The sequence below is a fragment of the Sus scrofa genome, chromosome 5, assembly GCF_000003025.6.
Source record: "Sus scrofa isolate TJ Tabasco breed Duroc chromosome 5, Sscrofa11.1, whole genome shotgun sequence".
NCBI lineage: Eukaryota > Metazoa > Chordata > Mammalia > Artiodactyla > Suidae > Sus > Sus scrofa.
In genome coordinates this window covers 5,931,471-5,951,616 of record NC_010447.5, presented here as the reverse complement: position 1 = coordinate 5,951,616, position 20,146 = coordinate 5,931,471, and the positions used below count along the sequence as shown (strand labels likewise).

At 48.7% G+C, this 20,146-nt stretch overlaps 1 protein-coding gene across 10 annotated transcripts in view; it reads right to left on the bottom strand.

Annotated features, from left to right (window-relative positions):
- PACSIN2 (protein kinase C and casein kinase substrate in neurons 2) overlaps positions 1 to 20,146 on the bottom strand; it is a 131,798-nt gene that overhangs the window by 33,558 nt on the left and 78,094 nt on the right. For all 10 annotated transcript variants that reach the window (XR_002343859.1, XR_002343861.1, XR_002343860.1 and 7 more), the window contains one exon: positions 3,687 to 3,825. Coding sequence is in view for 5 of the 10 variants with exons in the window: in XM_021091423.1 (XP_020947082.1) it covers positions 3,687 to 3,746 (60 nt within the window). In the remaining 5 variants the exon portion in view is untranslated. The remainder of the gene's footprint in view (positions 1 to 3,686; positions 3,826 to 20,146) is intronic.

The window sequence follows — 20,146 nt, the reverse complement described above, 5'->3', positions numbered from 1 at the left end:
GGCCCCCACCATCTCAAGCAGGGAGGCAGCTCTCTGTGGACGGGAGCCAGGGACAGAGCTCCTGAGGAAGGCCAGGCGTCCAGCAGCTGCCAGCACATGCTCGTGTCTTAGTCATGTTAAAGAGAGTGCTTTTACTTTGCAGGTGATGCAGAAAAGGGAAGCTTGCCATGCAGGGCCGGGAGTCCCCCATTGCTTTTCTGGATGGGCTACCCTGGCTGTGGGGCAGAGACAGAACATGGTACAGGAGAGGCCAGTGCCCTACTAATCCTTGGTCATGGCTCAACGGATACTAGTTTGCTGGAAAGAAGGAATTAAGGGTTCTATTTAGAAACTTTAGAGAAATAAAGGCAAGCCAGCAGCCTGCTAGAAGCTATGCTTGAGGGTTGCGGGATGGTGAGGAGGCTCACACACCCACACCCACACCCAGGCCATCACGCAGAAAAGTCTGTCCTGCTCTGTGTATGTGGGAGGTGGCCAGTGGAATGGACCACTGCTGCTGATAGGCAAGGTGACAGTTATTTTCAGACACCTCATTGTCCACTCACAGTACCTGCCCCACTGCCCCTGACTGCCGCCATGGCAAATGTTGGCTCTGGGTCCCAAGACTATGCACTCATTCTGGGACCCCAGGACCCAGCCCAGGGCCTGGATCATGGCAGGTGCCAAATCAGGCTTTATGGCACCCATGAACATGGGGGCAGCAGCATCTTCTAAATATGTTACCTTTAGAATTAGTCTAAAAGGATGGGAAGAGTGCACATCATTCCACATGCACGGCTTTCCAGACAAAAGAGTGACACAGGTGGAGACGTGCCCAGCTGACGTGCTATGTCCGCAGTGCTCGACTCTGAGAGGCACCCACAGGGTCAGCCTTCTTTGGAGGAGATGGCAAATACTAAGAGTTATGTGCCAACTCTTTAGGGCTGACACTCCAGAACATTTTAAGGGGAGATATTAATGTCCTCTTCATCTCCAAAATATTCCTCTCCGCAACGGCTCCCTGTGCCCACAGAGAGTGCAGGACAGAGCAGTCCCAGCCTGTCTCCATCCCGGGAGATCTGAGCTCTAACTGCATGTATAGCTGAAGCTGAACAGAGCTCCTACCTTGAGATGAGGCAGACGCAGGGCCCACTCCTGAAATCAGCAGTGTGCACTCCCAGCCTGGCCCTCAGAGATTCAGGATGCAGCCCTCAGGCCTGCTGGGGCCAAACCCATTGTCGTGTTCCCAGAGCCTGCCCAGGGCAGAGGGGACCCAGGTTTTCCTGGGAAGCACCGGTGACGCTTGAAAAGTGCCATGGCTATAGCCTAGGCTCTTGCTGCACGTCAGCCCAGAGCCAAAGAGGAGACTCTGAAGCAGGGTCTGGAAGTGGAGGATGCAGGGGCTGCACCTGCAGGCTCCCAGGGTGAGCCAGAAGACTTGCCAGAAGCAACTGAACTGCCCTAAACCCGCTGCGGTGTGTGCCCGCAGGCAGGATGTGCCAGGCTCCAACTTTGGCCAAATGATGGCTAAGAGGGACACTCTCTTAAGGAACCAGCTTCACTTGGCCTAAACCTACAGGTACAATCCCACGTGACCTCTCACCCCCATTCAGGCCCTTGGCCCCAAAGAGGTCAAGGTCCTCAGTTCTCTGTAAGACCACGCTCGCTGCGGCCTCCAGACACTGCTCTGACCTAGAATGCTGCACCTTCTGTCTGCCCCCAGCTCAAAGCTCAGTCCTACCCACTCCACACATCTTCTCTGCCGTGTCCAGTAGCAGACCCCTCTCCTCCGCCTCCATGGCACTGGGTGGCAGGGCTGCAGCTTGGCCTCACTGCCCTCACTCCCCATGGAGGCCGCCGTCCTTTCTCCTCCCAGCACCTTCGTTGTGGAATCAGATCCCTCGCCTTTTCCAAATCACTTACTACAGTGGTGGGGAGCACAGAAAGGGTCCCCTCCAGATACCCACTAAATACTTCCGGCTGATATCATGTCCCTGTGGGTAAACTCTCCTCCCAAGAACACCCCTTGCTCACTCATTCACCTGGCAAACAGCCAGTGCTTAGTAAGTACCAAATGCGCCCATCTTCCCTGCTATCTTTCCTGCCTTCTTCCCGGGGGAGCCCCACTTCCCCCTGTGCACCCCAGCAAATCCTACAGCATCTCACACAAGCATCTGTCTCCACCCTCAGGGAGCTTGTCTCCAAATGTCACAGCCAAAGGCTCCTGGAGGGCAGGGTCATGACTCCTGTGCCAGCATGCAGAAGGCAGCAGGGCCTCAGGCTGTCACATTTCCCACTGTAACTCACAGGGCCTACACAGCAGGTGCTCATAAACACATGCCTTTTTTTTTTTTTTGGTCTTTATAGGATCACACCCATGGCATATGGAAGTTCCCAGGCTAGGGGTCCAATTACAGCTGTAGCCACCAGCCTATACCAGAGCCACAGCAACGCAGGATCGGAGCCGCATCTGCGACCTACACCACAACTCATGGCAATGCCGGGTCCTTACCCACTGAGCGAGGCCAGGGATCAAACCCGCAACCTCATGGTGCCTAGTCGGGTTCATTAACTGCTGAGCCTCGACAGGAACTTCTTAAACACATAGTCTTAATACAATAAAGTATCCAGCTAAAAGCCAGTAATGACCTTTCCCTCAATACATGGAGAAAAAAAGTGCAGAGAGAATTTTCAGCCCAAAATTTGGGTTCCTGTAATCACTTGTCTCTATTAGACTGTACTATCAGATGGTATTTGATGTCAGATGGAATTCTCACCTAAGGAAGCTAAGCTCATAGAACTAATCTGTGCTTGTCTCTGGCAAACCCCAGGGCCTCAGCCACGGGCATCTTTTGCAGCACTTGAGCCTCTGCATTAGGAAAGCGCCACCCGGTGCCCACATCCACATGTTTACTTCATCCTGGCACCTCCCTTGAAGACCAGTATCATTCCTCTTAGAGATGCAAACCCTGAAGCTCAGATCAGTCAAGCCACTTGCCCAAGGTCACACAGACAGCGAGTAATGGCACAGCTGGGATCAGAACCCAGATCTTTCCAATTGCAAAGCCAGCGCTCTCTCCAGGAAGCTCACAGCCGCTGGAAGATTCGAGGGGTTTTGCCACATGAACAAAACGTTACCGAAAATGGACTTCACTTTAACATGCAGGCAGGAAGTACATGGGGCTCAGGAAGAACGACCTCCAAAAAAAAAAGAAAGAAAGAAACAGAAAGGAGTTCCTCACAGACGCAGACTGTCAGGGAGGAGATGCTCCCACAAGCTCGAGGGCAGTCGCTCAGCCCTCTGGCCACGTGCCTGCGCGGTCTAGCACGAAGTCCATCACGGTCCTCCACCGATCTATACAGAACTCGAAAGGAATGCTGCCTCTCAGGCCAAGCCCCGTCATTAGCGCATGTCGCTCCGAGTTGTATCACCGCTAAGCACGGAAAGGAAGCTCTGGGAGCCGACAGACCGCTAGGACCTTAATTAACACCTCTAACCTCTTTCATGACTGGACTTTTCTAGCAAGGTACGTTTTACCACCTCCGTGAGAGTGAAGCCATTCCTGCTGCCACAGCTATGACTACAAATGCCTGGCTGACTGGGGGTATGTTCATCTCACGCCCCGGGTCCCAGCCAAAAAAAAAGGCCCGCCAGGCACCACTGGCATGGTCTTTGTCCGTCAGGAAGAAACCGATCCCGGGCGTACCTCCCAGAAGCTGTCACTGGACACCTCTACTCCAACGGAATCATCGTAAGCCACAGACATCGCTTCAAAGGGCGAGGGCGCAGCGGGCGGTGCTTAGATTCGCAGGGCAGCTTCAGATGCTCAAAATCCGTAGACAAACCTATGAACAAAAAAACATATCACTGTGAGTTTTAAATTCTCAAGGTAAAGAAGCAAACCACTTTACAACTTCTATCTCCGTTACCGCCTTCAGTTTAGAACAGTCTAAAATGTTTCCTGGGAGTTTCCCGTCCTGGCTCAGTGGTAACAAACCCAACTAGTATCTATGAGGACGCAGAGTCAATCCCTGGCCTCGCTCAGTGGGTTAAGGATCCGGCATTGCCATAGCTGCAGTGTAGGCTGCAGACGAGGCTCAGATCCTGCATTGCTGTGGCTGTGGCGTAGGCTGGCGGCGACAACTAATTCTACCCCTAGCCTGGGAAACTCCATATGCCGTGGATGAGGCCCTAAAAAAAAAAAGACAAAACAAATTTAAAAAAAAATATATTTCCTTTAGGGAGTTCCCATTGTGGCACAGTGGTTAACGAATCTGACTAGGAACCATGAGGTTGCGGGTTCCATCCCTGGCCTTGCTCAGTGGGTTAAGGATCCGGCGTTGCCGTGAGCTGCGGTGTAGGTCGCAGACGTGGCTTGGATCCTGCATTGCTCTGGCTCTGGCGTAGGCCGGCGTCTACAGTTCTGATGAGACCCCTAGCCTGGGAACCTCCATGTGCCACAGAAGCGGCTCAAGAAATGGCAAAAAGACCAAAAAAAAAAAAAAAAAAAAAAAAGTTTCCTTTAGGCAGGAGAAAGTCAATAAACTCTAACCTCAGCACCGACATACATGTGTATGTTACATACATGTGTGTGTTACATGCATGTGCGTATTTCACATTAACAAGCCAACCTTTTCAAGAGCTTACTGAAGGGCTCAAAGAGCTTTCTGAAGAACAGTCCATACACTTAGATCAAGAGATTGATTAACTTTACTAATCTGCCTCATCCCTTTGAGAAAGGGCCAGGGAACAGGTGAGGAGAACCTGCAAAAAAGCAGAGCCCCTGGAGTTCCCGTCGTGGCGCAGTGGTTAACGAATCCGACTAGGAACCATGAGGTCGCGGGTTCGGTCCCTGCCCTTGCTCAGTGGGTTAACGATCCGGCATTGCCGTGAGCTGTGGTGTAGGTTGCAGACGCGGCTCGGATCCTGCGTTGCTGTGGCTCTGGCGTAGGCTGGTGGCTACAGCTCCGATTCAACCCCTAGCCTGGGAACCTCCATATGCCGTGGGAGCGGCCCAAGAAATAGCAACAACAACAACAACAAAAGACAAAAAGACCAAAAAAAAAAAAAAAAAAAAAAAAAAAAAAAGCAGAGTCCCTGCATTCCTGGGCTCGCCCTGTTTCGGCCTGTCGCATCCATCTGACAGGACTAGGACCGGAGGTAAAACACGAGTGGAAATAATCCACCTGCGACCCCTGACTCCGCTCTCCACCGAATCTCCACCACGCTTTGCTTGTGTCAGGCACCATCTCCCGCTCTCCATGACTGGCTCATCTCAGCCACGGAGGCCCCTGTTCAGTTTATTCTGACCCTGTCTGGGTGAGGGTGAGCTAGAGAGAGTAAAGACAAACAAGCTAAATCGATCACTTCTTTTCTCCCCCGCCCCCCTTCCCCCCCCACCCCCAGCATCTGAGGCACTTGGAAGTTCCTGGACCAGGGATGGAACCCGCACCACAGCCGTGATCTGAGCCACAACAGTGACAACACCGGATCCTTAACCGGCAGAGCCACCAGGGAACTCCATTAATTGACTGCTTCTGAACAATGATTCAATGTTCTAAATTCGAGCAAGGGTAAAGGGGGGATTAGTTCCCCTGCTGGAGGGAAGAAGTTGAAGGGCCCCCACTACCTTGACAAGCACAAACGACACTGATGAAACAAGCCATCCGCAACCTGACGAGAAAGTCATCTCCACCTCCTTCACATCACCGCATTCAGAGCACCCAGCCGGAGAGCTGCGGCTTTCCCGACTCCCCCAGTCAGCAGTCCAAAGCCTGTGCTTAGCAACGGCAGGGAGAAGGCAGGGCAGGGCAGGCAGAGTGCTCCACACTGTTACCCCCTCAGGGCACAAGACTTTGTTCTAGGTACCTTCCCACGCATCATCACATGTAACCGCTGCGATTCCCTGTGAATCTAGAAGCATAGTGAGGAACATGGGCTGCCTGGGCTCTAATCCCAGACCAATTACTCACTAGCTGGGCAAACGGTGGGCAAGTTACCTAACCTCTCTGTGCCTCAGTGGCCTTGCGTGCAAAAGACAGACAGTAATGTAACCTACATCACAGAAGGACTGGGAGGGTCAATTGTGGCAGTACATACAGGGAACAGTACCTGGTCCCTGGTGAGCACTATGGACAGAGGAAATCATAATGCAATTATTATCATCACTCGCATTACGTTTTTCTCTACCTAGTGTTGGGAAGCTGATGCTCAGGGAGGTTAGGTAACACCTGCCCATGGTCACCCAAGCAAGGAGTGGTGGAGACCGGCAGGACACCTTCTACCTGTCTGTTAAGGTGACGCTCTCTGTATCATACCAAGATGCTTTCTAAAAAGATGACCTCAAATTTAAATAAACCAGGTGTCTTATAATCTAAGCTCCAATCGCTAATTAAAAGGTCTTATCTGATGGATTTCACAGCTTCCAGACTTGCATACAGCCCTGTAGAGCCAATAAATTTAAAGTAAAAAGCAAACGAAGGTACCCCAAAGCCTAGTACTCCAAGTGCACACACTCTACAACCAGAGTCACCTGAGTGCCCCATACACACTCTTTCTAACCGCAGCTGGCAGGATCTCTGCTCCATAAAGACAGAAGCAGCGTGTCCTTTCACCCCCTGGGATATCGCGAAGGCTGGACAGGCATCTCTGGCCTGGACCCTGGTGCCGCATTTCATAGCATCCCCTTTCTGTGGAATTCAATGCTCTTAGCCAGGGCCCTCCTAGAAGCACCCCAGAGCGGCTGGTCTCTGGTCCAGGCTCCTCAGGGAACATCTGAGCTTTTGGCTCAGGTGAGTCTCAAACTGGCCAAATCAAGACACTGGCAAGCCTGCCTGGCTGGCTGCAGGGAGCAGGTGCAGGAGAGACTGTTCTCCCCTGCACCTGCTCTGGGTGGAGAAGCAGTGAGACTCCTGAAAAGCTCAAGGCAGGGGAATTCATTTTCTGCCTGGGCTCAGCCCTGGTTTAGACACTAATGAAAGATCAGTTCTGCACAGTATTTATTAAGAGTCTACTAAGTGCCAGGAGCCGAGAAGAGGTTGCCACTGGGCTCAGCACAAAAAGGCACAGTTGACTTCTAAGAGCAAGAAATTGAATCACTGAGACACCCCGCCCAGTACCAAAACCAAGAAACACTGGAGCTGCAGTGGGCACTAGAGATGAGGCATGCGCCTAGCTGACCGGATGGAACAAGTCAAGACCAGCTTTCCTTGCCCGAGTCACATGGTGGCAACTTGGTAACTTTCCTTTCGTCCAGGGACTTGTATCTCACCACAGCTCTGTGCTCAGTGACTGTGACATCCCCAAGGTCACATCTGTAGCAGGGCCAAGCTGACCACACCCACACGGCCCTAACACTGATTTTAATCTGATTTGTCTTGCATATGTCTGCTGCCCTAGGTCTTCTTTTTCGGTCCTTAATGGTGTCATCTGTTGCAGAGACTTTTTTTTTTTTTTTTTTTTTTTTTTGGTCTTTTCTAGGGCCGCTCCTGCGGCATATGGAGATTCCCAGGCTAGGGTCTAATCAGAGTTGTAGCCACTGCCCTATGCCAGAGCCACAGCAAGGAGGGATCCAAGCCGTGTCTGCAACCTACACCACAGCTCACGGCAATGCCAGATCCTTAACCCACTGAGTGAGGCCAGGGATCGAACCCTCAACCTCATGGTTCCTAGTCGGATTCGCTAACCACTTAGCCACAACGGGAACTCCAGATATTCTTAATTATTATTTTTTTTGGTCATCCCCGTAGCAAACAGAAGTTCCGGGGGGCCAAGGATTGAACCCATGCCACAGCTGTGACCCAAGTCACAGCAGAGACAACACCAGGTCCTTAACTGTGCCACCAGAGAACTCCTAGGTATTCTTTTTTTTTGGGGGGGGGGGTCATTTTTGTATTTTTAGGGCTACACCCACGGCATATGGAGGTTCCCAGGCTGGGGGTCCAATTGGAGTTGTAGCTGCCGGCCTACGCCAGAGCCACAGCAACATGGGATCTGAGCCATGTCTGCAATCTACACCACAGCTCAGGGAAACTCTGGATCCTTAATCCACTAAGCGAGGCCAGGGATCAAACCTGTCCTCATGGATGCTATCCAGGTTTGCTAACTGCTAAACCATGACGCGAACTCCACTCCTAGGTATTCTTAATTTTAATATAATTTAATTTATCAGTATTTTCTCTTTTTGTTTGTTTTTAGGGCTGCACCCGCAGCACACGGAAGTCCCCCAGGCTAGGGGTTGAATCGGAGCTGCAGCTGCTGTCCCACACCTCAGCCACGCCGGATCTGAGCCATGTCTGCGACCTACACCACAGCTCACAGCAATGCTGGATCCCCGACCCACTGAGTGAGGCCAGGGATCAAACTTGTACCCTCATGGATACTAGTTGGATTCATTTCTGCTGTGCCATGACAGGAACACCTTACCAATATTTTCTACCATAGTCAATGCCTTCTATGTTCTATTTAAGAAGTCTTTTCTTGTACTGAGGTCATAAAGACATTCACTCACCTTTATCATCTTTTAAGTGGTTTTGTTTTGATTGGTTTTTACTTTTCATGCTCAGAAATTATTTTTGTATATATGATAGGATATGATATTGTTTCATTTTTTTTTTCTGTATGGAAATCCCTCTGTTCCAGCATCATTTGTTGAAAAGAGCTTCTTTACTTCCCTGTTCTGCAATGCCACCATTGTCCACAGATGTGTAGATCTTTATGTAGGCTCCCTACTCCGTCTGTCCTTGCGACAATACCACACTGTCTTAAAGACCACAGTCTTATAAGAATTATTTGTATATAGCACTTGTTCTTCAAGAGTGGCTTGGCTATGCTCGACCCTTCATATTTCTATATACATGTTAAAATATTGTTCAGTTCCAACCAACCAATCAACTCTACTGGAATTTTGAGCAGGATCTCACTGAATCAGGAGACCACTCTGAGATAATGGACATCCTCATAATATTGAGTTTCCTAATCCATGGAATGTATTTCATTTATTCAGTTCTTTAATTTCTATCAATATTGGTCTATGGTCTTTTTTATAGAGTTCATGCACACCTTTGGTTACTGTATTACTCAGCATTTAATGGGATATCACAAAAAGTAACTTTAAATTTTTTCACTTTAACTGTTTACTGACAACATACAGAACAACTGATTCTGTATATTTACCATGTATCCAGCAACTTTGCACTATCAGTTTTTAACTTATTTTTTATTTTTGTTTCTTTTTACAGCCACACCAGCGTATGGAAGGTCCTGGGCCAGGGGTCGAATCAGAGCTGCAGCTATAGCCTAGGCCACCGCCATGGCAGCACCAGATCCAAGCCACTTCTACTGTAGCCTGTAGCAATGCCAGATCTTTAACCTACTGATTGAGGCCAGGGATGGAACCCATATCCTCACAGAGACAACACTGGGTCCTTAATCCACTGAGCCACAACAGCTACGCCTCTTTAAACAGTTCTAGTCACAGACTCTAGTTTAAAAGTAGAAGACTATTCATTTTCTATTTCTTTGTGATAGTTTTGAAAAGTTGTGGTTTTCTAGGGAACCCAGTTCATTTTTTCCAATGTATTAGCATAAAACTGTTCATACTATCCTCTCAGGATTAAAGGACTGAAAGATCTGTAGTAATATATCCCTTTCCATTCTTTTTTGGCGGGGGGGGGGGGGGGTGCTGTGCCTGTGACACATAGAAGTTCCCAGGCCAGGAATCAAACCCTTACCACAGCAGTGACCCGAGCTACAGCAGTGACAATGTGAGATCCTTAACCTGCTGAGCCACCAGGGAACCCCTTTCCATTCCCGACATAAAGTTTTTATACCTTTTCTCTTGACCAGTCTCACCAGCAGTTTCTTGATTTTCATTCTTGTTTCAAAGAATCAACTTTCCTTTCTTAAGCTGTCTATTGAATATTTGTTTTCTTTTTCCTTGATTTCTTCTCCTTATTATTTACTTCCTTCTACCAACTTTGGGTTCAAGTTGTTCCTTTTCTAACTTTGTAAATGAAAGCTTAGTTTATTAATTTTCAGCCTTTCTTTTCTACCGTATGCATTTAAGGCTATAAATTTCCTTCTAAGCACAGTTTTAGCTATATTCTACAATCTCATTTTTTCATAACTGTCCCATGAGGTAGGAATTTTTACTTTCTTTTTGCAGATGAGAAACTAAAGATTAAGTAACTTGCTCAAAAGTATAAAAGGTGATAGGAGTTCCTGCCATGGCACAGCAGAAAAAAATCTGACTAGGAACCATGAGGCTGCGGGTTTGATCCCTGGTCTCGCTCAGTGGGTTAAGGATCTGGCATTGCCGTGAGCTGTGGTGTAGGTCGCAGACGAGGCTCAGATCCTGCATTGCTGTGGTGTAGGCTGGCAGCTGCAGCTCCAATTCGACCCCTAGCCTGGGAACCTCCATATGCTGTGGGTGTGGCCCTAAAAAAGACAAAAAATAGAATAGAATAAAATAAAATTCAAGTTGTTCCTATTATAGCACCTTACATATAATAAACAATTTATGGGTATTATGAATAAAATGCTAAAAAATATCGAGAAAGCAAGGTTGGGTCCCTTTCTCCATAGGATGTGGGAAAACCTCAAAAGGGACTCACAGGCAAATAGGCTCTGCTCAGGTACAAAGGAGAAGCACTTCCCAACCTTAAGCAGAGGGAAGGGTGGGGCAAGAGGGGCTGACAAGAAGGTTCCTGGAAATCCATGACTGGTGATTTTACAAAAGCAACAGAATCAGCTCTCAGCCTTCCTTCAGGGCTGACAAGAAATGTTCTTGTCACAGATTCGCCCTTTTATGGCCAGGATTTGACTGGCACCCCGACTCAATATAGCACCATGATCAACCACCATCCCTGGGCCCGTGTGACCTCTTCAGTCGCACCAGCCACAGCCAAGCTCGACGACGGTCAGGAGGGGACTGGAAGAGCCCAGAAAGCATCACGTGGTTTAATGACACACTGGTCTTATGTCAACTTTAAAACGGAAAGAGGGGACGCCCTTTTATTATCAGCTGCTCTTGGTGAGCCTCAATGACACATTCAAAAAAGGTCTACATTTCAAGAGCTGAACTAATGTTGAGAATGCAAACAGCTCATGGGCTAGACTTCAATTTATTTTAAGTAAAAGTGAAAAACCAAACTGGACTATAATGATGAGAAAATCAGGAGACACTCAGATGTTAAACTTGTCAAACACAAACAGAATACTGTAAATAAAGTGAAGTTGGTAGTAAATGCCTGATGACAAAATAAAATCCCAGAATGCCTGGTCTACAAATTTACATAAGACAAGAAAAACTGGATACTCAATGCTATGGGGGCGTAATGTACCAATCAACTTGGGCAGTTTTTTCGGGTTTTTTTAAATGTCTTTATAACTTGGCAAAACAAAAATAACCCATGTTTTCCAGAGAGAACTCAGAGAAGAGTTTGGCAGAGAAACGAGGAACAGGAAGAAAGATTATCCCCAGTCCCGCCACTAAAAGTCAACGCAATGCCCGCTCTTCCCTCAAAACTGGTTTCCAGGCATCCTTTAACTCCCTCCTTACAGTGGGGGTGGGTGGGGAAAGGGGTGGACATGTGTGACTCAGGGGACTAGAGCTGCAGACAAATAGCTCTAAGGTAAGAGGAGAGAGCACAGGGCGCAGCCTACCAAGAGAAAAATGGCCTTTCTGAACAAAGCCCCCTAATATCCAGCCACATCCTGGCGCTCTGTTCTAGTGTGTGGATGTCGACGTCAATGTGCCCGCCTCCTGCGTGGGAACCAGCTGCAGGCCAGGCCACACCCCAGGATCCATGCTCAATCCCACAGTGAAACCAAGGCCACCAAGGAAGGAAATGGAAGAGTTGCCTAATGGTATCACATAGGTATTCAACAGCCAATGACTGAAAGCCCCAAAGAAGGCTCTCTGGGCTGAAGTCAGCCATGTCCGCGTCAAATAAAGCAAGCCTGCTTCGACCAGCTGTGGGCTGTTCCTCCACACCGGAGCCCAGGGTGGGCATAAACCAACATCTAAGCAGCTCCCACCTACCAAGTTCCTCTTAGTATCAGCTTTAGACATATTGTTTTTGTTCCTCAAAAACCCTGTAAAAAGTGAATCACTGTCCTCGTGTTACAGGAAGGCATGTTACCCTGTAAAAAGTGAATTATTGTTCTCATTTTACAGGAACCAAGGCGCAAACAATTCAAATCACCTGCACAGCTTGCAAATGCGAGGCCAGGACTCAACCCAGACTGTCTGACTCCATGTGGCCCAACCCCAGCAGAACACCTCATGTCCATTGACGAGTCATTCCCAGCTCTGGAAACCCTGCTTTGTAGGCTGCTCCTGAGAAAGGGGGATGGGTTCTCAGAGCTATCTTATTAAGGGCCAAAGGTCCTGAACTGTCAAGGAATACTACTTGGAATTTTTCCCACATACATAAACATCCCTAACCATAAAAATGAATCTGGGAGTTCCTGTCATGGCTCAGTGGTTAACGAATCTGACTAGGAACCATGAGGTTGCGGGTTCGATCCCTGGCCTTGCTCAGTGGGTTAAGGATCCAGTGTTGCTATGAGCTGTGGTGTAGGTTGCAGACATGGCTCGGATCCTGAGTTGCTGTGGCTGTGGTGTAGAGCAGCAGCTGCAGCTCTTATTAGACCCCTAGCCTGGGAACTTCCATATACAGTGGGTGCAGACACGAACAGACAAAAGACAAAAAAAATATACAATACAATTAAATAAATAAATGGAACTGCACTTGTGGCCATCAAGCCCAGACTCACCTGGGGCCACACCCAGGTTCTGCAGAAACTCAGTCAGCCTCCCTCCCTTTCAAGGCAGAGGCCAACAGGGAAACCAGATCAGCTTCCTACACATCAGCCCCGTTCTTTCAAAAACATAAACTGATAACCAAGGATCTTCAACCATTAAATAAATAACAATGAAATAACCCAAAGCATGAAGGAGTAGAACCAGGATTAACAGGACAACTTTTACTCTGAACCAATCTGTGGCGAAAACAGATACTTCAAGGAACAAGAGAGGAATTCTAATAAACTCTGGAAGGAAACCTCCACGAAAGTTAAGGGTTATTATACCCATAAAACAGGAACAGGACTCTATGAAAAAGGAGCAATTGGGAAATAAGCAAATACTTTTTTCTTAATTTTTAAGGAACTTCCTAGCAAAATACACTTTTTTGTTTTGGTTTTTTTTTTTTTTTTTTTGCTTTTGTTAGGGCCAAGCCCACAGCATATGGAAGTTCCCAGGCTAGGGGTCGAATCGGAGCTACAGCTGCTGGCTTATGCCACAGCCACAGCAACTCCAAGCTGTGTCTGTGACCTACAACACAGTTCACGGCAACACCAGATCCCTGACCCACTGGGCAAGGCCAGGGATCAAACCCGCATCCTAGTGGTATTCGTTTCCACTGTGCCACAATGGGAACAGCTGCAAAACATGCATTTGAATGTTTGATCTACAAAGGAATGACAAGATAAAGAGAAAGCTAGTGATGTGGATGATAAGACCACAGGAACTTCCATCTCATAAAACATGAGAAGAGACTGGTCAAGGGACAGGGAGGAGCCATATTAGAGGTCCTGCAGGCTGTGGGGTGGCGGGGGCGGCGGGGTAGGTCATGGACTGCACGCTCTGCTGTTTGTCTCCCTTACCACTCAGCTCTAGCATTTCCCCCCACCCAGTGCTGCACGTAGGAGGTGCTCCACAAAGATCTGAGTGACTGAGTGAATAAACGATGGGGACCTGCAGCCCTTCTCCCTCCTCTTTCTGAGGCCTCTGGGAGGAGTGCAGCTCTGCTCTGGCCACTGAGTGAGCTGCCGGTCATGGGTGGAGTGGGCAGGCCTCAGGAGGCTCCCCTCGGAGACTTCAGAATTCTAGCTGCACAAGGGGCACGGACAGTGAGTTTCTGCCCGGGACCCTGTCTGCCCATCAAAGGTGTAAAAGCAACCAACTTGAGGCTTGAGAGCAAGAAAATCCTAAGTGTGAAGATGTACAAATCATCACCTGAAAAGCCATATTCGCGGTGCCCTATATGTGTCCTGGGCACAGAGGAGGCCCTTAAAAAATGTTTGCTGAATACATTCTAAGAGGCATTCTTCAAATACCAAACATCATGTCTGCGTGGAATCTAAAACATGGCACAGATGAACCTATGAACAGAAACAGACTCACAGACGTACAGAACCGACTTACGGTGGCCAAGGGGGAGGGGGAAGGATGGGATGGACTGGGAGTTTGGGGTTAATAGATGTAAACGATCATATTTAGAATGGATGAGCAGTGAGGGCCTGCCTGTACAGCACAGGGAACTCTATCCAATCACTTGTGGTAAAATATGATAGAAGATAATATGGGAAAAAGAATGTATATATATGTATAACGGGGTCACTTTGCTGTACAGCAGAAATTGACAGAACACTGTAAATCAACTATAATAAAAAATTGTATTAAGATAAAATTTTTAAATTGTTAAAGAGAGGCGTTTTTCAGGAATCCAGGAATGACTGAGGTGGGGAAAACGGTCCAGATCTCCAGAACCCAGGGACCTCTGCCAGGGATGTACACGAATACCACTGAGTCAGAGCCATTCCTAAAACGGTGAGCAGAGCCTCGGAGGCTAATGGGGCTGCCAGGGGTGCCCTTGGCACAGTCTGGGAGCTGGCATAACCTCCTTCCTCCCCTCTGGGCCTGATAACAGGTATCAGGTAAACAAAAGGTACAAATTACGTAAGTACATTCAGCTCCCCTTAATGCCCTTAATTTGTTTCAGGAAGAAAAAACAGAACAGATCATTAGGCCAAAAAGCTATTGCTATAAGGCAAGAGCCTTCCAAGTGAAGGCACATGCTGCTCGGCTCCCCTGAAAGTCGGCCTTGGAGAAAGCTGTCCTCAGTCCTCTGTAACCACAGAAGGCAGCAGAGAAGGACGCGTCCTCACTGCCGCCCACACCATCGTTGGCCTGGTCTGTGCTGCCCTGCAGGCCTCACCCTGAGCACACACTGGGTCTCGGTGTGTTTCTCCTTCATTATCCAAGGTGGGAAATCCCTCATTCATCCGAAATGACTACAATTTCTTGTAAGCTTCTGTTTGGCCCAGAGTGAGGGGAGCTCATTCCTTAAGTAAGGAATGGATTTACCGTTTCATTCTATAAACATGTTTGAGTGCCTACGATGTGCTAGGCACTCTTCTAAGCCCTGGGGTCCCTGCCTGCCTGCCTGGGGCTAAGCATCCTAATAGGGCAGACTGATATGCACTAAAGTGAAAACAGCCTCAGGGCTGAGAACAGAGATAACTAAGGCACTCTAAGAGAGTGGGGGGAGAACAAGAGGGAGGGGTTTGTGGAGGCAGAATGGCAGGGCCTCTTGGAGGACCCAAGGTGAATAGCAAGTGGGCATTTGAAGGGCCAGGGAGGGGACTTTCCAGCAGAGGGAGGCCCCAGGGAGCAAAGGTCCTTGTACCAGTCCTGGCAGGGCAGGAGCCCACAGGCTTGCTTGAAGGAGGAATGGTCTGGCATCACTGGCAAGCTACCTGGTAACTTAGATCATTCACCTGCGCTAACCCTGAAAATCAAGCCTCAAGTGCTTGTAAGACATGCTACTGAAAACCAAGCTGGAGTTCCCGTCGTGGCTCAGCAGAAATGAATGTGACAAGCATCCATGAGGACGCAGTTTAATCCCTGGCCTTGCTCAGTGGGTTAAGGATCCAGCGTTGCTGTGAGCTGTGGTGTAGGTCATAGACGCGGCTCAGATCTGGTGTTGCTGTGCCTGTGGTGCAGGCTGGTAGCTACAGCTCTGATTTGACCCCTAGCCTGGGAACCTCCATGTGCTGCAGATGCGGCCCTAAAAAGACCAGAAGAAAAAAAAAAAAAAAGGAAAACCAAGCAGGTGTGTGCATCATCCTCCATACCTGTCCTTATCTGCACGGCCTAGCCTTTGATCCAACTATTCTAAAACTTTTCCTACAGATAAGCTCACCCAAGGGTCAAAGGTAGATATTCACTGTGGCATTGTTTTTAGTAGCAAGAAAAACAAAAGACACTGAAAACCACCTCACTGTCCATCGCGAATCAAAAGTGCTGGTACGCCTCCGGAGTAGGACACAGGCAGCCAGGGGAGAGAGAGGCGGGGGAGTGTGTGCAGACATGGACAACGACACGCTGTTGTTCCCGAATCTCCAGTGGAAACGCGGTGGATACCGTCTGACCACACTGGCATTAAAACCCGCTCAGTACCCGCGGACGTGTGCTAATGCACAGAGTCCCAGTGGGGGCTCAGACTTACTAGGGGTGGGGAGAAGAGATTTTTGACATTTCTCCTCGTAACCTTCTAAACTATTTGAAAATTTTGATTATCAGCATGTAGTACTTTCAGGATACGAAAATAAGTTCAAAAAAATACCCCACTTTGTTTTTTTGTCTTTTTGCCATTTCTTGGGCCGCTCCCGTGGCATATGGAAGTTCCCAGGCTAGGGGTCCAATTGGAGCTGTAGCCACCGGCCTACGCCAGAGCCACAGCAACGCAGGATCCAAGCTGCATTTGCGACCTACACCACAGCTCACAGCAACGCCGGATCCTTAACCCACTGAGCAAGGCCAGGGATCGAACCCGCAACCTCATGGTTCCTAGTCGGATTCGTTAACCACTGAGCCACAACGGGAACTCCCCCGCTTTGGTTTGTTGATGGCAGGTGCTGGGATGAAGGAGGGGCCCTCTGTGCCACGTGACTGTACCACAGCTTTGAGAGAGGATGTCCAGGCACACCTCAAGAACTGACATCCCACCCCCCCAAAACCCCACCAGCTCGGCCTCCCGGAGGTGCCCAACTCCCCCGACACCTCTCCCCTGCTCCATCACCGTCGACGCCTCCCAGTGTCCTGGCTTCCCTGGCCCCTCAGTCTATTCCCAACACAGTGATCCTCTCAAAACTCCAGTCAGACCACAGAGCAGTCACTCCAAAAAAACTTGCTGGAGGAATTCGGGATGAGAAAAGGTGAACAGAGAAGTCTGGGTAATTTTTGATTTACACAGGCCGAAGATTCACAGATGGAAAATAATTGGGGCATTTATGTTTTAACCCTCGTGGTTAGAATTCTTTCATAAACACCGCTGCACACGTTAAACTAAACCACAAATTGGTTTAGTAACCATAGTGGGGAATGTGTGGCTCGGTCCTGGGCTGTCTACCACCAGCCACACAGGAAGCCCTCCGCCGCTCAGCCCCAGGGGCCTGACCACCACAGTGGCCCACCAGCTTCTAGGTCCTCTCTGCCTCCAGCCTCGGCTCAAGCTGTTCTTGTATGTCCAATTAGTCCCTTCTGAGGAAGGACAGGACTTCCTGCTTCTCTCTGGCCCTCAAGCTGCCTCCCACACGGTGGGTGCTCAGCGAGTAAGGCCTGAGAAATAAACTGCTTTGCATCTTTACCAAAGCAGGAACTTTCTTAAATGGCTCAAGTGTTTGGCACAGCCTATTTTGTTTTCAATGACTTCATCTGGAAAAGTGACCATTCCTCAAAGGAAGAGATAGAGATCAGTAAATAAAGTGGCTTAATCTCCGGAACATTGGGTAGTGCATTCACTCAATGACGGAAACAGCTTGTGTACTGTAAGCCACTGGGCCTTAAAGGCAGCCCCCTCTTGGGAAGCACGCCAAGGCCATGGGCCCTGGGAGGGGTGAGGATCCTCCAGAAGCACCCACCAAGGCGGGCAGTGTGGGTCAAACACACGCAAAGGTGCTTCCAAGATTAAAAAGCAGCGGCTCCCACAGACAGAGTTTGGGGCTGCCATGGAAACCACCTCCTGAAAGTAGCAGAGAATTCACAACCACTTGATGGCACAGAGCTGCCTGCTGCAGACTGAAGAGAGAACTGGTGGGAGGAGGGCGAGTCTCAGGACCTCTATTAGGACGCAGAGCCATTTCGCCAAAAACAAACATGGCTCAGACCCTTGACTACTACAGCTGAGAAGAACAGACAAAAAGAGTGGGGGAAAAACATATCTTTTTTGTTTTAGTCAACCACAGGGCAGCCCTCTTCCTCCCACAGAAAAAAACAGTCGGGTTAGGTTAAAGAAAAACAAATTTTTCTAAACAGGGAAGCTATTCCACAGTATTCAACATGGACACCACTTGGTTCAGCACAGCATCGGTTCCAAAGCAGGTGCGTTCCCTCTCGGGGTGACGACCTGGCTCCGGTAGCTTGGCTCATTCAACCTGCCCTGTACTGCTGAGCATGTGACTGTTTCAAGTCCAAATGTCTATTCTTTTGGCCACCACAGGGCTGTCAGGAACAAGGAGGGCTGCTCGTGGCGGGGCCCTGTTCCCATTACTCAGCCCTTTGCTCCCCATTCATCCACCGTCTGTCTGGCTGCAATCACAGCAGAGAAGCCATCCTGCAGTCTGCTCTTTTCAATTGTATAATAAGCAAGTTCCCTGGAGTCCATGCCGCCTCCCTGTCACTCCTAGGGCCATATAACATCACACTGTGATCGCGCAACTGCTCCGGGCCCTCACGGTCAGATCTCGGGGGTTTGGGTTGTTCCCAGTCAGAGCCAAGACTTCAGTCGTGGCGCAGACAGCTTCCCGCTCTGTCCAGTTACTTTACTGGGGACTCTGAGCTCACACTCAAATACAGTTTAAAAAGCAAGAGTTCAATCTGACATCCTCAATCTACATCAAAGGGGAAGCTTACACACCCATGAGAAATGATGGAAAGACGCCCCAAGAGACATAGGAGGAAAAAAATGGCCCCAAAACTCACCTGGGCAGAAAAATGTTGCTGCCTTTGAGTTCTTGTTTCCCGCAATGAATCTGAGAGTATCTAAGGTGGTGAAATAGCACCTGCACTATTACACACGAATAAGGAAGGGATAGAAAAGAGAAAGGAACAAACTCACGTGAAAGGAGACTTCAACTGTGCTGGGGACAGTGAGTCTCAGCACAGCTTCTAATTTCTCACTCGGTAAATACAGAAATCAGATTAGCTGGTGTCTGCTGTTCAGAAGCTTCCAGAGAGTTCCCGTTGTGACTCAGCAATAACGAACCCAACTAGTATCCAAGAGGATTCAGGTTTGATCCCTGGCTTCGCTCGGTGGGTTAAGGATCGGCATTGCCATGAGCTGTGGTGTAGGTCGCAGACGTGGCTCAGATCTGGCATTGCTATGGCGGTGGTGTAGGCCAACAGCTGTAACTCCGATTTGATCCCTAGCCTGGGAACCTCCATTTGCTGTAGGTAGGACCCAAAAAAAAAAAAAAAAAAAAAGCTTCAAGTAAAGAAAGATTTATAAAATTCCTTCGCTGTATCTATTTTCAGTGGATTCATTCCATTCAACCTTCCGTGGACCCTTGCTACCACACAGGGACACCCCAGAGGACCGCTGTTCTTTCATCTTAGCGGGATGTTGTGAATGTCTGAACACAATTCCGCCCCCAGGAGGCAAGAATGGTGGCAGTGATGGTGGTGGTTCATCAGTCTGGTTTAGGGAATCTCTTGGTATACCTTACCAGGAAGGCCCATTTTTAAGGAAAAATACACAGACATTCATACAATTCAAATAAACTAACCCTATAAAGCTACACTGAACACAATTTAATTTTTGATGACTCAGAAATCATTTTTTACACTACAAAGGGCTCTCAGGGCCAAAATTTGGAAGACTTGCCCCAAATTTGCCACTGAACAGCTGTGGGACTTTGGGCATCTTCTCAGCATCCCACTACCTTCGCCTCAAGAGTGTCAAATTAAAAAGACTAGTTCTCTGAGTTTAAAATGTTTTAAAAGAGCCTCCTACTGGCAAGAGATCATGGGAGAACTTGAGTGGATTAAAGCCAAGTTATCCTTAGAGTAAAGTTATTTGCAGTGACCTTGATGGCTGCAAAGTACTTCCCTACTTCATCGGCTCTAACCTTTGCAGCCCCCTGTGAGGTCCTCAAAGTTCAGGTCTGAACTCATCTTCAGGGGCTCCCTGTGAAACAAGCTCCAATCCACGTAAAGCCCCTGCTTCTGAGCACGTCCACATCACAGAGATTCCTGAACAATGCTGGTGACAAAGGATGTCACCGGTGCTACAGGCCTGAACACATAAATGCTAAAGTTTAAAGTGAACATCATTAGCAATTAACACATGTATTTTACAAAAATGAGTAACAAGAGGC